At 72.0% G+C, this 15320-nt stretch overlaps 2 protein-coding genes across 2 annotated transcripts in view; one reads left to right on the top strand and one right to left on the bottom strand.

Annotated features, from left to right (window-relative positions):
• Positions 1-5052: 5052 nt before the first annotated feature.
• On the top strand, positions 5053-15248 carry TPP1 (tripeptidyl peptidase 1). The gene is made up of 13 exons (XM_082048895.1): positions 5053-6055; positions 7018-7107; positions 7179-7318; positions 7389-7539; positions 8888-9009; positions 9645-9835; positions 10074-10272; positions 11652-11840; positions 12018-12090; positions 13007-13127; positions 13249-13407; positions 13476-13613; positions 15040-15248. Exons 1-13 carry the CDS (start codon positions 6045-6047, stop codon positions 15181-15183), a joined length of 1728 nt encoding a protein of 575 aa, XP_081905021.1. The 5' UTR covers positions 5053-6044; the 3' UTR covers positions 15184-15248.
• The window catches only part of APBB1 (amyloid beta precursor protein binding family B member 1), a 73061-nt gene continuing 71650 nt past the window's right edge, over positions 13910-15320 (bottom strand). The window contains exon 15 of the mRNA XM_082048905.1: positions 13910-13923. The gene's annotated coding sequence lies outside the window, so the exon portion shown is untranslated. The remainder of the gene's footprint in view (positions 13924-15320) is intronic.

Here is a 15320-nt window from a genome sequence, read left to right as displayed (position 1 = left end):
ACAACCTGTGCCCCGCGCCTGGCACAACCTGCACCCCGCGCTCGGCACAACCTGTGCCCCGCGCCTGGCACAACCTGTGCCCCGCGCCCGGCGCAACCTGCGCCCTGCGCCCGGCGCAACCTGTGCCCCGCGCCTGGCGCAACCTACACCCCGCGCTCGGCACAACCTGCACCCCGCGCCCGGCACAACCTGTGCCCCGCGCCTGGCACAACCTGCACCCTGCGCCCGGCGCAACCTGTGCCCCGCGCCTGGCGCAACCTGCACCCCACGCTCGGCACAACCTGCACCCTGCGCCCGGCGCAACCTGCACCCCGCGCTCGGCACAACCTGCACCCTGCGCCCGGCGCAACCTGCGCCCCGCGCTCGGCACAACCTGCGCCCCGCGCCCGGCGCAACCTGCGCCCCGCGCCCGGCTCTGCGCCGCTCCCGGGCGGCAGAGCTGGGACAGCGGGGCACGGGGGCTGCACTGTGGAGGCTCCGGCCCCTGGGACAGACCCTGCCGCCCGGCCACAGCTGCCTGCCCCCTGGCCGCAGCGACAGGCCAGGTCAGCAGGCAAGCTGCAGGTATTTCAGCCTTCAGCACAGCAGAGGAAACCAAGAGGCTGAGCACAGCCCGGGGGGCCTGGCGCGGGTGCCCCTGACCGCAGCAGTGACGCACAGCGTGGCTGCGCGTGTCCCGGCATCGCTGCGCGCCTGGCCCTGCCCCGGCTGTTGTCCTGCCCCGGCTGTTGCCCTGCCCCGGCTGTTGCCCTGCCTCACCTGTTGCCCTGCCCTGGCTGTTGCCCTGCCTCGGCTGTTGCCCTGCCTCGCCTGTTGCCCTGCCTCACCTGTTGCCCTGCCCCGGCTGTTGCCCTGCCCCGGCTGTTGTCCTGCCCCGGCTGTTGCCCTGCCTCACCTGTTGCCCTGCCCTGGCTGTTGCCCTGCCTCGGCTGTTGCCCTGCCTCGCCTGTTGCCCTGCCTCACCTGTTGCCCTGCCCCGGCTGTTGCCCTGCCCCGGCTGTTGTCCTGCCCCGGCTGTTGCCCTGCCTCGGCTGTTGCCCTGCCCCGGCTGTTGTCCTGCCCCGGCTGTGGCCCTGCCTCGGCTGTTGCCCTGCCCCGGCTGTGGCCCTGCCCCGGCTGTTGCGCTGCCTCGGTTGTTGCCCTGCCTCGGCTGTTGCCCTGCCCTGGCTGTTGCCCTGCCCCGGCTGTTGCCCTGCCTCGGCTGTGGCCCTGCCCTGGCTGTGGCCCTGCCCCGGCTGTTGCCCTGCCTCGGCTGTGGCCCTGCCCCGGCTGTTGCCCTGCCTCGGCTGTTGCCCTGCCTCGGCTGTGGCCCTGCCTCGGTTGTTGCCCTGCCCCGGCTGTTGCCCTGCCCCGGCTGTTGCCCTGCCTCGGCTGTGGCCCTGCCCCGGCTGTGGCCCTGCCCCGGCTGTTGCCCTGCCCCGGCTGTTGCGCTGCCTCGGCTGTTGCCCTGCCCCGGCTGTGGCCCTGTCCCGGCTGTTGCCCTGCCCCGGCTGTTGCGCTGCCTCGGCTGTTGTCCTGCCTCGGCTGTTGTCCTGCCCTGGCTGTTGCCCTGCCCCGGCTGTGGCCCTGCCTCGGCTGTTGTCCTGCCCCGGCTGTTGCCCTGCCTCGGCTGTTGCCCTGCCTCGGCTGTTGTCCTGCCCTGGCTGTGGCCCTGCCCCGGCTGTTGCCACCAGTGCCCACGTGCAGGACAACGCTGCGCGAGTCCCTTCTGTGAGAAGCTGCAGAGCCTGGCAGGTGAGGCTGCCACAGTGCCATGGCCAGGTCCAACCAGCAGCCAACACGCCTGGCGGGCCCTGGCATTGCTGTTGCTACCGCTCAGGGAGCCACAAGGTGTTTGGTTATGTGAGAAAGTAGCACAGAGAAACAGTGATGGGCAGAGGAACCCAAGTGACCCGGTTGGAGAAGGGGACGCGCCTCCCCAGCTCTGCCCAGGCTGTCCAGAGGACAGAATCCCAGGATGTCGGGAGTTGGAAGGGACCTGGAAATATCATCTATTCCGGAGCAGGAACACCCAGCTGAGGTTACACAGGAAGGTGTCCAGGCGGGTTGGAATGTCTGCAGAGAAGGAGACTCCACAACCCCCTGGGCAGCCTGGGCCAGGTTCTGCCACCCTCACCCCAACAAGTTTCTTCTGAGATTTCAGTGGAACCTCCTGTGTTCCAGTTTGCACCCATTGCCCCTTGTCCTGTCCCTGGTTGTCACCAGAAGAGCCTGGCTCCATCCTCCTGACACTGCCCCTTTCCATATTGATCCCCAGGAATGAGTCCCCCCTCAGTCTCCTCTTGTCCAGCTCCAGAGCCCCAGCTCCCTCAGCCTTTCCTCACACGGGAGATGCTCCACTCCCTGCAGCATCTTGGTGGCTGCGCTGGACTCTCTCCAGCAGTTCCCTGTCCTGCTGGAGCTGAGGGGCCACAACTGGACACAGTATTCCAGGTGGCACAATATTCCAGAGCGCACGTTTGCCTCCATCCGCAGGACCAGCGCAGCAGGGTCCAGGGGCTGCAGAGCTCCAGACAGGCTCTTGCGTGAGCTCAGTGGGTGCTGGGGCTCTCGTGTGCAGAGCAGCGGCTCAGACGAGCGGCAGATGCTTGTTAGAGTAATTAGCTCTGTCAGGGCAACCTCATCCTTGCTGGCCAGACAGATCCAGGAAATAATCTCCTGCAAATCTCATCCCACTCAGTGCTGCTCAAAGCTGTGAGCAGCTGGGTGGCTGCGGCTCCCGCAGCGCGCGGCGCCCCCGGCCCGCAGCACGAGCCCCCGCAGCCGCGGCCCCGGGGCAGCGCGGCCCCGCGTGCGGCGGGACGGGGGCCGCGTGCCCGGTGCGGGATGGCGGAGCCGCAGGGGCTGCGTGGCTGCGGCTGCGTGCGGGAACGCGCTCCGCCCGGCGGCCGCTCGTTCTGGTGCCGCCCCGGCACATCCCGAGTCTCTGTGTCCTCACGGGGTCCTGGGAGGGGACAGCGCCCAGCGCCACCTCCAGCGGGCAGACCCGCGCTGAGGCACCACCGCGCGCAGGACAGGTGCCCGATGGGGCCGTGTCCGTGCGGCTCAGGACCCGCCTGTGTCACAGCGCAATCGCACCGCGGCTGGGCCGGGGCTCGGCTGGGGACGCGCTGCTGCGCCCCTCCCTCCAACCCTCCTCTGCTGCCCTGCGCCGTGTCCCCGGCCCAGCCCGAACGGCCGCCCGCACCCCGCCCGGCCCAGCCCGAACGGCCGCCCGCACCCCGCCCGGCCCAGCCCGAACGGCCGCCCGCACCCCGCCCGGCCCAGCCCCGAACGGCCGCCCGCACCCCGCCCGGCCCAGCCCGAACGGCCGCCCGCACCCCGTGCCCGGCCCAGCCCGAACGGCCGCCCGCACCCCGCGCCGGCCCCTTCCCCGCGTTCCCGGGTGAGCTCCACCGCCACCCGGCCCCGCGGGCGCGGCCGCTCCAGCTCCGAGCGGCTCCAGCTGCTGCGGCCACAGCGCGCGTGCACGGCAGCTCCACTCGTGCTTCCAATCGCCGGGACCAGAAGGGCCCGAGGCCTCGCGCGGGTGCCCACGCTACGGGCAGCACCACGGGGGCGCTGGTGGCCCAGGGAGCGCGATGGAGCGCGGGCCTCCTAGGAGACACAGAACCAGGCTCGAGGTGCCACGTGAAGCACGTCGGAGGCCGGGCAGGGGTTGGGTGGGCCTGAGGAACGCGGGCTGAGGTCCCAGCGTCACCGAGACGCTGAGCAGCGCTCTGTGAGCAGGGGGGCGCTGGTTGAGGCCCCGGGTCTCCTGGCTGCCTCCCTGTACCCCAGAGGAGCGGGGTCTGCAGCCGGCGCTGCCCGGGCACACGCGGCGAGCTGCTCAGGCGCTGCCCGCCGGGGAACAGACCCGCGCCCGCCTCCACCCGCCCCACCACAGCCGAGCACCAGCCGCTTCTCCAGCGCTGCTGCCGAGCCAGAGGGCCCTCGGGCACCCGGCCCGCAGCTGCTGCTCCGCGCGGCTCCGGCGTGGGAGACGCGGCAGCCCGGGCCAGGCAGGTGGTTTTCCCATTGTCGGTCTCTTCCTGGCTCGACTGTGCGCTGCAGGGGCAGGAAAGCAACCGGGAAGCGCTGGAGCCGCGGTATGCAGGGTGTCTGCATGTGACCGGGGCTGGGACCGGGACCAGGCCAGCTGAGCCAAGCTGGCCCGGGGCAGGTGGGGTCACAGGACCCTCTGCCGCACCAGCCACCTCCAAACGCCGCTCCGGCACTGCCCCCGGGCCCGCGGGCAGCGGGACAAGCTCCGTGGTGACCAAGGTGCCATTTCCAGAGCTCCCTTGCAAAAATTGCTTGAACCTTCCAGCACCCTGAGACCTGCAAGTACCATAACACCACTTTGGTGATGCTAATGAGGAGAGTTCCTGGCGTGGGAACAAGGCTCTGAGAGAACAAGCACAGGAAGCTGAGGGCTGCAGCTCGGCAGCTTCGGGAGCCAAGCGGCTGCTGTGGCGGTGCCAGCTGGACAGCGCTGCAGCGCCGCGCACGGCACGGCTCCTGCGCCCGGCCCGGCCGCGGGCCCCTCCCACGGGAGAACGCGCCCACGGCCCCGGCTGCCCCGCGCCCCCAGCTCCTGCTCCGGGCTGACCGAGGCGCCCAGCGCCCACGGTGCCCAGTGAACCTGGCGGGGCCAGGCGTCCGGGGGACAGCAGGGGGACCACGAGCCAGTGCGACGCTCGGAAGCAGACTCCATGAGGAGACTGAGGGGGGACTCACTCATAGGGATCAATATGGAAAGGGGGAGTGTCAGGAGGATGGAGCCAGGCTCTTCTGGTGACAACCAGGGACAGGACAAGGGGCAATGGGTGCGAAGGAAGTTCTGCTGGAAGATGGGAAGCAACTTGTTGGGGTGAGGGTGTCAGAGCCTGGCCCAGGCTGCCCAGGGGGGTTGTGGAGTCTCCTTCTCTGCAGACATTCCAACCCCCTGGACACCTTCCTGTGTCACCTCATCTGGGTGTTCCTGCTCCGGGGGGATTGCACTGGATGAGCTCTGAGGGCCCTTCCAGCCCTGCCACCCCGTGCCCCTGTGGACACCGCCGGGCACAGCGCCGTGTGCAGAGCGGCTCTGCCGCCCCCCCGCGCCTCCCGGCTCCTGCGGGACGGGCAGGCGGCCCGGGCTCTGCGGGGACAGCCGTGCCGGGCTCTGCGGGGACAGCCCGGGCTCCGCGGGGACAGCCGTGCCGGGCTCCGCGGGGACAGCCGTGCCGGGCTCTGCGGGGACAGCCGTGCCGGGCTCCGCGGGACAGCCGTGCCGGGCTCCGCGGGGACAGCCGTGCTCTGCGGGGACAGCCGTGCCGTGCTCTGCGGGGACAGCCGTGCCGTGCTCTGCGGGGACAGCCGTGCCGTGCTCTGCGGGGACAGCCGTGCCGGGCTCTGCGGGGACAGCCGTGCCGGGCTCTGCGGGGACAGCCGTGCCGGGCTCCGCGGGGACAGCCGGCCGGACACAGCGGAGCTCAGCCCCGCCCGCCGCTGCCCGCAGCCCCAGCCCCGCCTGCGCTGCGCGGGCCCGGCTGCCCCAGCGCCCCGGACAGACCAGGCGTCCCTGCCCCCCGCAGGCCCCCCCGGGATCCCCGTCCCCACGGGGTCCGTGCTCCCCCGCCTCCCGCAGCTCGGCACCGCCAGCCCGGGGCAGCCGCCGCAGCTGCAGCTCCTGCCCGGGCCGGCCCACGGGGCTGCGCGGGAACGGCTCCGCTGCGCTGCGGGAAGCGGCCGGGGAAGATGGGGCTGGGCGGACCGCACCGGACGGCGCCGGGAGGGGCCCGGACCGTGCCAGGGCCGCCTCTCCCGGGCTCCTGCGCGGGCCCGGCGGTGAGGCCCCCCGGCGAGTTCCGGGACGAGGGGCCGGCACCGCCCCGGGGGTCTCGGCGCTCGCGGTCCCGGTCCCGGGGCTCTGTGCCCGCAGCCCGCGGCTCGGGCGGCCCCGCCCCCCACGTGACCGCGGCTTCGGCCTCGCCCCCCACGTGACCGCGGCTTCGGCCTCCTCACGTGACAGGGAATCGGGCGCGCCCACACGTGATCGGCGCTGCGGCCGGAGCGGCGGGATGGCGCGGGGGTACCGGGCTGGGACCGGGGGGCTCTGTGCCCCGGGGGTCACGGGGTTTGGGGGACCGGGGGGCTCCCCGGCCCGGGGGTCACGGGGTTTGGGGACCGGGGGGCTCTGTGCCCCGGGGGTCACGGGGTTTGGGGACCGGGGGGCTCCGTGCCCCGGGGGTCACGGGGTTTGGGGACCGGGGGGCTCTGTGCCCCGGGGGTCACGGGGTTTGGGGGACCGGGGGGCTCTGTGCCCCGGGGGTGGCGGGGTTTGGGGGACTGGGGGGCTCCCTGGCCCGAGGGTGAAGGGTTTTGGGGGGACTGGGGGGCTCTGTGCCCTGGGGGTGACGGGGTTTGGGGACCGGGGGGGCTCTGTGCCCTGGGGGTGATGGGGTTTGGGGACCGGGGGGCTCTGTGCCCCGGGGGTGGCGGGGTTTGGGGACTGGGGAGCTCCCTGGCCGTAGGGTGAAGGGGTTTGGGGGGACCGGGGGGCTCTGTGCCCCGGGGATCACGGAGTTTGGGGGGACTGGGGGGCTCTGAGCCCCGGGGGTGACGGGGTTTGGGGACCGGGGGGCTCTGTGCCCCGGGGGTGACGGGGTTTGGGGACCGGGGGGCTCTGTGCCCTGGGGGTGACGGGGTTTGGGGACCGGGGGGCTCTGTGCCCCGGGGGTCACGGGGTTTGGGGGGACTGGGGGGCTCTGTGCCCCGGGGGTCACGGGGTTTGGGGGGACCGGGGGGCTCTGTGCCCTGGGGGTGACGGGGTTTGGGGACCGGGGGGCTCTGTGCCCCGGGGGTCACGGGGTTTGGGGGGACCGGGGGGCTCTGAGCCCCGGGGGTGACGGGGTTTGGGGACCGGGGGGCTCTGTGCCCCGGGGGTGCGGGGGCTGGGGGCGGGTGGGCACCCTGCAGCCCGCGGGTTTCCCCCGGTGTGTCCGGTGGCCGCGGGCCCCGCGGTGCCGGCCGTGCCCTGACCGGCCGTCGCAGGTGCTGGTGGGTCCCCGTGGCGCTGGCGCTGTGCGCAGCCGCCTGGAGCTGCGCCGCGGGCCTGGCCCTGGAGCGGGACCAGCCGTTCCGGTAGGTGCCGGGCGGGGGGGGGTGGGCCGGGGCTGTGCCGGGGCTGTGCCGCCGCTCACGGCTGCCCGCAGCGTGCCCCCCGGCTGGAGCCACGCCGGCCGCGTCAGCCCCGGCCACGACCTGCAGCTGACCTTCGCGCTGCGGCAGCGCGGCACCGCGCGCCTGGCGCGGCTCGTCCACGCCGTGTCGGACCCCCGCTCGCCGCGATACGGTAACGGCTGCGCCGCGCGCTGCCAGCCCCGCCGGCCCGCGGCAGCGGGCCTGACCCGCTCTGCCCGCAGGCCAGCACCTGTCCCTGGAGCAGCTGCGGGACCTCGTCCAGCCGTCCGCGGCCACGCTCATGACCGTGCTGAAGTGGCTGCAAGGCCACGGCGTCCAGAACTGCAGCAGCGTCACCACTCTGGACTTCCTGGAGTGCCGCATGCCGGCGAGGTGAGCCCGGCGGCCGTGTCCCCCTGTGGCGGCAGTGCCCGCTGTGGTGGCCGTGTCCCGCTGTGGTGGCCGTGTCCCCCTGTGGCGGCCGTGTCCCCCTGTGGTGGCAGTACCCGCTGTGGTGGCCGTGTCCCGCTGTGGTGGCCGTGTCCCCCTGTGGCGGCCGTGTCCCCCTGTGGTGGCAGTACCCGCTGTGCTGGCCGTGTCCCCCTGTGGTGGCAGTACCCGCTGTGGTGGCCGTGTCCCGCTGTGGTGGCCGTGTCCCGCTGTGGTGGCCGTGTCCCGCTGTGGTGGCCGTGTCCCCCTGTGGCGGCCGTGTCCCCCTGTGGTGGCTGTGTCCCCCTGTGGTGGCAGTGCCCGCTGTGGTGGCCGTGTCCCCCTGTGGTGGCAGTACCCGCTGTGCTGGCCGTGTCCCGCTGTGGTGGCAGTGCCCGCTGTGGTGGCCGTGCCCGCTGTGGTGGCCGTGTCCCGCTGTGGTGGCCATGCCATTCCCACAAAGACAGGAGAAGCCTGTGACGTCCCTGTCCCCAGGGCTCTGCACGGCTGGCCAGGTGACCAAGGGCTGAGCTGATTTCTGCCGGGGCTGCGAGTGCTCCGCAGCCCGGCGCTGGCTGCCGTGCCTGGCGCTGGCTGCCGTGCCTGGCGCTGGCTGCCGTGCCCGGCGCTGGCTGCCGCGTGCCCGGCGCTGGCTGCCGTGCCCGGCGCTGGCTGCCGTGCCTGGCGCTGGCTGCCGTGCCTGGCGCTGGCTGCCGTGCCCGGCGCTGGCTGCCGCGTGCCCGGCGCTGGCTGCCGTGCCCGGCGCTGGCTGCCGCGTCCCTGGCGCTGGCTGCCACATGCCCGGTGCTGGCTGCCGTGCCCGGCGCTGGCTGCCGCGTGCCCGGCGCTGGCTGCGTGTGCCCGGCGCTGGCTGCCGTGCCCGGCGCTGGCTGCCGTGTGCCCAGCGCTGGCTGCCGTGTCCCTGGCGCTGGCTGCCGTGCCCGGCGCTGGCTGCCGCGTGCCCGGCGCAGGGGCAGGCACAGCTGGTGACCTGGAGCACCGGAACAGGGCGCACGTACCCGTTAGGTCCAGCCCCACACCTCTGGCCGCCTGTGGGCCGCTGGGTCCCCGCTGCAGCGCTGGGGCAGAGCTGCAGGCGACGCTGCAGCGTCAGAGCTCTGGCGCGTTTGGGACGGAGCTGGTCGGGTGTGGAAGGCGCCCTTTGCTTCACGCGTCAGCCGCGCTGCTGGGACGTGCAGCTCCTCCCCGAGCCAGCAGCAGGGGTGTGCGGGGCCACGGGCGGGCGCGCCGCCGGGCGCCGGCGGTGTCCCCGTGGTGCGACTCCCAGCACGTGGCCGTCCCTGTGTTGCAGCACGGCCGAGCGCCTCCTGCCCGGGGCCGAGTTCCACCGGTACGTGAGGGGCCAGCGCAGCCTCGTGCGCTCCCCGCGCCCCTACGCCGTCCCCGAGGAGCTGGCCGAGCACCTTGACTTCGGTAGGTCCGCGGGGGAGCGGAGCGGCCGGAGCCCCCGCTGCCGGGGTGTGGGGGTTGAGCGCTGGGTGTCGCTGCCCCAGGGGACAGTGTGGCAGGGCCTGCAGCCGTGGCCCCAGCCGCCCCACAGAGCTCTGCGTGTAGGGTGTGCATGCGCCACCCCTGCAGACACCCCGGCCGGGCTGGACGGGGCTCTGGGCACCCTGAGCCGTGACGATGTCCCTGTCATGGCGGGGGCACCGCATGGCTTGGACCATCCTTTCCAACCCAGGCTGCTCTGTGATGCGGACAGGACAGGACAGGCAGCATGCAGAGCGTTTCCTGCTGGCGGCCTCGGGCACGGCTGCTCAGCGCAGGGCTCAGGTGCAGCCTGCCTGTGTCCGGCTGCTGCTGGGGTGGAGAGCTCTGCTGTGGGTCCGTTCTGCGCGGGGCCGCTCCGCGGGAGAGCCGGGGTGCCGCGCTGCGGGGGGGTGTCTGCGGGGAGCGAGGGAGCCCTCCCCTGCTGCGCAGCGCCCGGGCAGCTCCCCGAGCCGCTCAGCGATGGAGCCTGCGGGCGGCGGGCGGGGAGCCGAGGGGCTGTGGCAGCGCCGGAGCTCTGGCCGTGACAGCTGCTGCTCCTCCCGCTCCCCGCGCGCCAGTGGGCGGCCTGCACCGCTTCCCCGCGGACAGGAGGGCGGTCGGCAGGGCCGAGGACACCGCGTCGGGGCGGCGCCGCGGAGCGGGAGCCGCTTTCCACCTGGGCGTGATGCCCTCCGTCATCCGCGAGAGATACAACATGACGGGAGGAGACGTCGGGCTGCTGCCCAACAACAGCCAGGCCTGCGCGCAGGTAATCGGTGGAGCCGGAGCCGGGCAGAGCCCCGTGGGCCGTGGGGATTCCTCACATTGCTATTTCCCCGAGACCTCGCTGCCCCCGTGGCCCCAGGGCAGCTGTGGGGGCTGCTCAGCAGCCGGTGAGCTCGTGTTTTACTGACCCGCGCCGGGCCAACTCGCCGAGTCAGAGAAAAAGCTTTGCCTTGTTTTTTGAAGAGCAAACGAGACAGACGCGTGCGCTCGTTGTCCCGCAGTTCCTGGAGCAGTACTTCCACCAGGCCGACCTGGCCGAGTTCATGCGGCTCTTCGGCAGCAGCTTCGCCCACCGCTCCCGGGTGGACCGGGTGGTTGGGCACCAGGGCACGGGCAAGGCCGGGCTGGAGGCCAGTCTGGACGTGGAGTACCTCATGAGCTCGGGCGCCAACATCTCCACCTGGGTCTTCAGCAACGCAGGTACTGCTGCCCCCGGCGCTGCTCCCGAGCGGCCCGCTGGCTGTAGCGCCGGCACTCGCCTGTAGCGGAGGGAGGGTCTCTGTGCACAGAACATCTCTGCGCTGGGTCCGTCCGGTGCCCGTCCAAGGGCAGCGCCCGAGCGTGCAGCAGCAGCACGCGCGTGTTGCGGCCCAGAGCGCCCCCCCGGCTGCCCCAGCTGGTGGCTCCCAGACCCGAGCTGGCGTTTCTGGTGACTCGTAGGGAAATCATCTGCCCTGATTTGTGTAGTTGCTCTTGGACCCACGTGAACTTTGAGCACCCAGAGGATCCTGTTACAGGGACTCGGATGCCTCGACTACACAATATAAAGCAGTCGCCTGCTCTGCTGCCTTTCCATGGAGGGACAGAGCAGCAACTGTCTTCTGGGGTTTTTGTGCCTCTTTGGGTTGAACCTGATCTGTCACCCGTGAGCCCACCAGTAGAGTGAGTGAAGGAGAGCAGGGCAGTGAGAAAACAAGGTTGCAAAGCAGGCTGCACAGACACGGTGCAGGACGAGCTGTTATCTGTCCCGGATCAGAAACCAGCTGAACAGGACGCAGCGCCCTTGGGACTGTGAGCTCGGTCTTCCTGATGGTGGAGGAGGCGCAGCTCTGCGTTAACTTAACTTCACCTCCTGATGAAGGAGGCACAGCTCCGCGTTAACTTCACCTCCTGATGGTGGAGGAGGCGCAGCTCCGCGTTAACTTAACTTCACCTCCTGATGGTGAAGGAGGCACAGCTCGGCATTAGCTTAACTTCACCTCCTGGTGAAGGAGGCGCAGCTCTGCATTAGCTTAACTTCACCTCCTGATGGTGAAAGAGGCACAGCTCTGTATTAACTTAACTTCACCTCCTGGTGAAGGAGGCGCAGCTCTGTGTTAACTTCACCTCCTGATGAAGGAGGCACAGCTCTGCGTTAACTCAGCTCCTGATGAAGGAGGCACAGCTCTGCGTTAACTCAGCTCCTGATGAAGGAGGCACAGCTCCGTATTAACTCGCCTCCTGATGAGGGAGGCACAGCTCTGGGGTTCAGGGTGGCCTGTACCGGAGCCTGGTGACAGGGCTGCCAGCAGGAGCTCGCGGCAGAGCTCCAACCGGCTGTGCTGCCGGTTGGGGCTGCGGGAGCACGGGAGCCGGCAGGAGCTCGCGGCAGAGCTCCAACCAGCTGTGCTGCCGGTTGGGGCTGCGGGAGCACGGGAGCCGGCAGGAGCTCGCGGCAGAGCTCCAGCCGGCTGTGCTGCCGGTTGGGGCTGCGGGAGCACGGGAGCCGGCAGGGCCTCGGCTGCTGGTGCTGCCGGGGCCGCTGGGCACGGTTCCCCCCGCCCGCGCCAGGAGGAGCCGACCCTGCCCCGGCCCCGCAGGGAGGCACGAGAGCCAGGAGCCCTTCCTGGCCTGGCTGCTGCTGCTCAGCAACATGTCGGCGCTGCCCTGGGTGCACTCGGTCAGCTACGGGGACGACGAGGACAGCCTCTCGCTGGCCTACATGGAGCGCGTCAACGTGGAGTTCATGAAGGCGGCTGCCCGCGGCTTGACCGTCCTGTTCGCCTCCGGTGCGTGCTGCTGCTGCTGGCGGCGCGGGGCCGGCACGGCGAGGGGCCGGCACGGCGAGGGCCCGGCACGCGGGGCGCTGCCTGGGGTGCCGGCCTGGGCGCTGGAGAGGGCCCGTCCCCCCGGGGGGTGCTGGGGGCAGCGCGGGGCTGCTGGATTGACCGTCCGTCTGTCGGCAGGTGACGACGGCGCTGGCTGCAGGAGGGTGTCTGGGGGCAACCACACGTTCCGGCCCAGCTTTCCAGCCTCGAGGTAGATGTGGGGAGGTGAACCCGGGCTCTGTGGCGACACGGAGCTCTGCGCAGGGCTGGGGCTGCAGCTGCTGCTGGCGCTCTGAGCCCCGACCCTGGGCAGCGGCTGCCTCCAGCGGGTTCTGAGCCCCTTTGGGGACGCTGAGGGCGAGACCCCGCGGTGTGCCCAGACACCCGCACCTCTCAGAGCTGGTGACGGGTGCAGCTCCATGGGGGGCTGCAGTGCAGGGTGACCTGTGCAGCTCCGTGGGGTGTCTGTGGTGTGGGGTGACCTGTGCAGCTCCATGGGGTGTCTGTGGTGTGGGGTGACCTGTGCAGCTCCATGGGGTGTCTGCGGTGTGGGGTGACCTGTGCAGCTCCGTGGGGTGTCTGCGGTGCGGGGTGACCTGTGCAGCTCCGTGGGGTGTCTGTGGTGTGGGGTCACCGGTGCAGCTCCATGGGGGCTGCGGTGCGGGGTGACCTGTGCAGCTCCATGGGGGGCTGCGGTGCGGGGTGACCTGTGCAGCTCCGTGGGGTGTCTGCGGTGTGGGGTGACCTGTGCAGCTCCGTGGGGTGTCTGCGGTGTGGGGTGACCTGTGCAGCTCCGTGGGGTGTCTGCGGTGTGGGGTGACCTGTGCAGCTCCGTGGGGTGTCTGTGGTGTGGGGTGACCTGTGCAGCTCCGTGGGGTGTCTGCGGTGTGGGGTGACCTGTGCAGCTCCGTGGGGTGTCTGCGGTGTGGGGTGACCTGTGCAGCTCCGTGGGGGGCTGCGGTGCGGGGTGACCTGTGCAGCTCCGTGGGGTGTCTGCGGTGTGGGGTGACCTGTGCAGCTCCGTGGGGTGTCTGCGGTGTGGGGTGACCTGTGCAGCTCCGTGGGGTGTCTGTGGTGTGGGGTGCTGCTGAGGCCCCCAGCAGCCCTGTGCCGCCCTGTCCCCACAGTCCGTACGTCACCACCGTGGGCGGAACGTCGTTCAAGAACCCGTTCCTGGTGACGGCGGAGGTGACAGACTACATCAGCGGGGGGGGCTTCAGCAACGTCTTCCCCATGCCCAGCTACCAGGTGAGGGGCGCGGGCTGGTGCTGGTGCTGGTGCGGCTGCGGGGCGCGCGGCGCTGCCCCCGTCGCTCCCGGCGCTGCCCCCGTCGCTCCCGGCGCTGCCCCCGTTGCTCCCGGTTCTCCAGGCTGCTGCCGTGGGGCGTTTCCTGCGCTCGGCCGCGAAGCTGCCGCCCGGCTCCTACTACAACAGCAGCGGCCGCGCGTACCCCGACCTGTCCGCCCTCTCCGACAACTACTGGGTGGTGACGAACCGCATCCCGCTGCCCTGGGTGTCGGGCACGTCGGTAAGGAGCGCGCCGAGGAGCCCTCCGGCGCGGCACCGGGGCCCGGCGCTGAGGCCGCGTCTCCGCAGGCGTCCACGCCGGTGGTGGCCGGCATGCTGGCGCTGGTCAACGACCGGCGGCTGCGGCGGGGGCTGCCGCCCCTGGGCTTCCTCAACCCCGCGCTGTACCAGCTGCAGGAGCGCGGCCACGGCGCGGCGCTCTACGACGTGAGCGGGCAGGGGCCGGCACGGGGGGCCGGAGTGGGGGGTGCTGGGGCAGGCGGGGTCTCCTGGGCCGGGGTGACGCTGCCGTCCCAGGGGAGCTGTGTCCCGGGGGTCCCCGCGGCTGCCCCGCGGGCTGCGTGAGGCGGGGTCCCCTGGCGGTGCGGGGGGTGCTGGGGGTCCCTGTCCCGTCCCACGGGAGCTGTGTCCCGGGGGTCCCCGCGGCTGCCCCGCGGGCTGCGTGAGGCGGGGTCCCCTGGCGGTGCGGGGGGTGCTGGGGGTCCCTGTCTGTGCGGGGACGGGTGTCCTGGGGCAGATCTCTTGCTGCCGGGGAGGGGGTGGCCCTTGTCCCGGGGGTGTCCTGGGGGTCCTGCGCCCTCCCACGGGGCGAGTTCCCAGGGGCCCCTGTCCCACCAGAGGCTGCGAGGGGTCCCGGTGCCCTCTGGGGGGTGGGCAGGGGCAGCCTGTTCTCAGCGGGCCGGGCGCTGCTCCCCGCAGGCATGCAGGGCTGTCCCTCTGTCCTCCAGGGCTGTCACCTCTGTTCCTGCAGGGCTGTCCCCTCTGTCCTGCAGGGCTGTCACCTCTGTTCCTGCAGGGCTGTCCCCTCTGTCCCTGCAGGGCTGTCCCCTCTGTCCTGCAGGGCTGTCACCTCTGTCCCCTCTGTCCTGCAGGGCTGCCACCTCTGTCCTGCAGGGCTGTCACCTCTGTCCTGCAGGGCTGTCACCTCTGTTCCTGCAGGGCTGTCCCCTCTGTCCCCTCTGTCCTGCAGGGCTGTCACCTCTGTCCTGCAGGGCTGTCACTTCTGTCCCCACAGGCATGCAGGGCTGTCACCTCTGTCCTGCAGGGCTGTCCCTCTGTCCCTGCAGGGCTGTCACCTCTGTCCCTGCAGGGCTGTCGCCTCTGTCCTGCAGGGCTGTCCCCTCTGTCCCCTCTGTCCCTGCAGGGCTGTCCCTCTGTCCCCACAGGTCAGGCAGGGCTGTCCCCTTGTCCCCGCAGGTCACGCAGGGCTGTCCCTCTGTCCCTGCAGGGCTGTCCCCACAGGTCAGGCAGGGCTGTCCCTCTGTCCCCACAGGTCACGCAGGGCTGTCCTTCTGTCCCCGCGGGTCAGGCAGGGCTGTCCCTCTGTCCCTGCAGGGCTGTCCCCTCTGTCCCTGCAGGGCTGTCCCTCTGTCCCCACAGGTCAGGCAGGGCTGTCCCCGCAGGTCACGCAGGGCTGTCCCTCTGTCCCCGCAGGTCACGCAGGGCTGTCCCTCTGTCCCCGCGGGTCAGGCAGGGCTGTCCCTCTGTCCCTGCAGGGCTGTCCCGCGGGTCAGGCAGGGCTGTCCCCTTGTCCCCGCAGGTCAGGCAGGGCTGTCCCCTTGTCCCCGCAGGTCAGGCAGGGCTGTCCCTCTGTCCCCGCAGGTCAGGCAGGGCTGTCCCCTTGTCCCCGCAGGTCACGCAGGGCTGCCACCTGTCCTGCCTGGACGGCACGGTGCAGGGTCAGGGCTTCTGCGCCGGCCCCGCCTGGGACCCGGTCACGGGATGGGGAACCCCCAACTTCCCGCTGCTGCTGCGGGCGCTGCTGCCGCCGCCGTGACGCGGCCGCCGGGGGGCGGGGCACCGGGGGGCGGGGCCGCCGCGCTGTCAATAAAGCCACGGGTCCCGCCCATCCCGTCTCTGTCGTTACCGCGCGGCGCCGCTGGGGGGCGCGCGGGGCCAGCGGGGCGGGGCCGG

Source organism: Streptopelia decaocto (assembly GCF_964273445.1).
Source record: "Streptopelia decaocto genome assembly, chromosome: 1".
Lineage (NCBI taxonomy): Eukaryota > Metazoa > Chordata > Aves > Columbiformes > Columbidae > Streptopelia > Streptopelia decaocto.
This window is presented reverse-complemented; position numbering and strand designations above follow the sequence as displayed.

Bases quoted from the DNA above. Each gene is read 5' to 3' on its own strand.
- TPP1 (XM_082048895.1), top strand. The intron at 7,319-7,388 runs GTAACGGCTGCG...CTCTGCCCGCAG, and splicing joins CCCCCGCTCGCCGCGATACG to GCCAGCACCTGTCCCTGGAG. The intron at 9,836-10,073 runs GTAATCGGTGGA...GTTGTCCCGCAG, and splicing joins ACAGCCAGGCCTGCGCGCAG to TTCCTGGAGCAGTACTTCCA.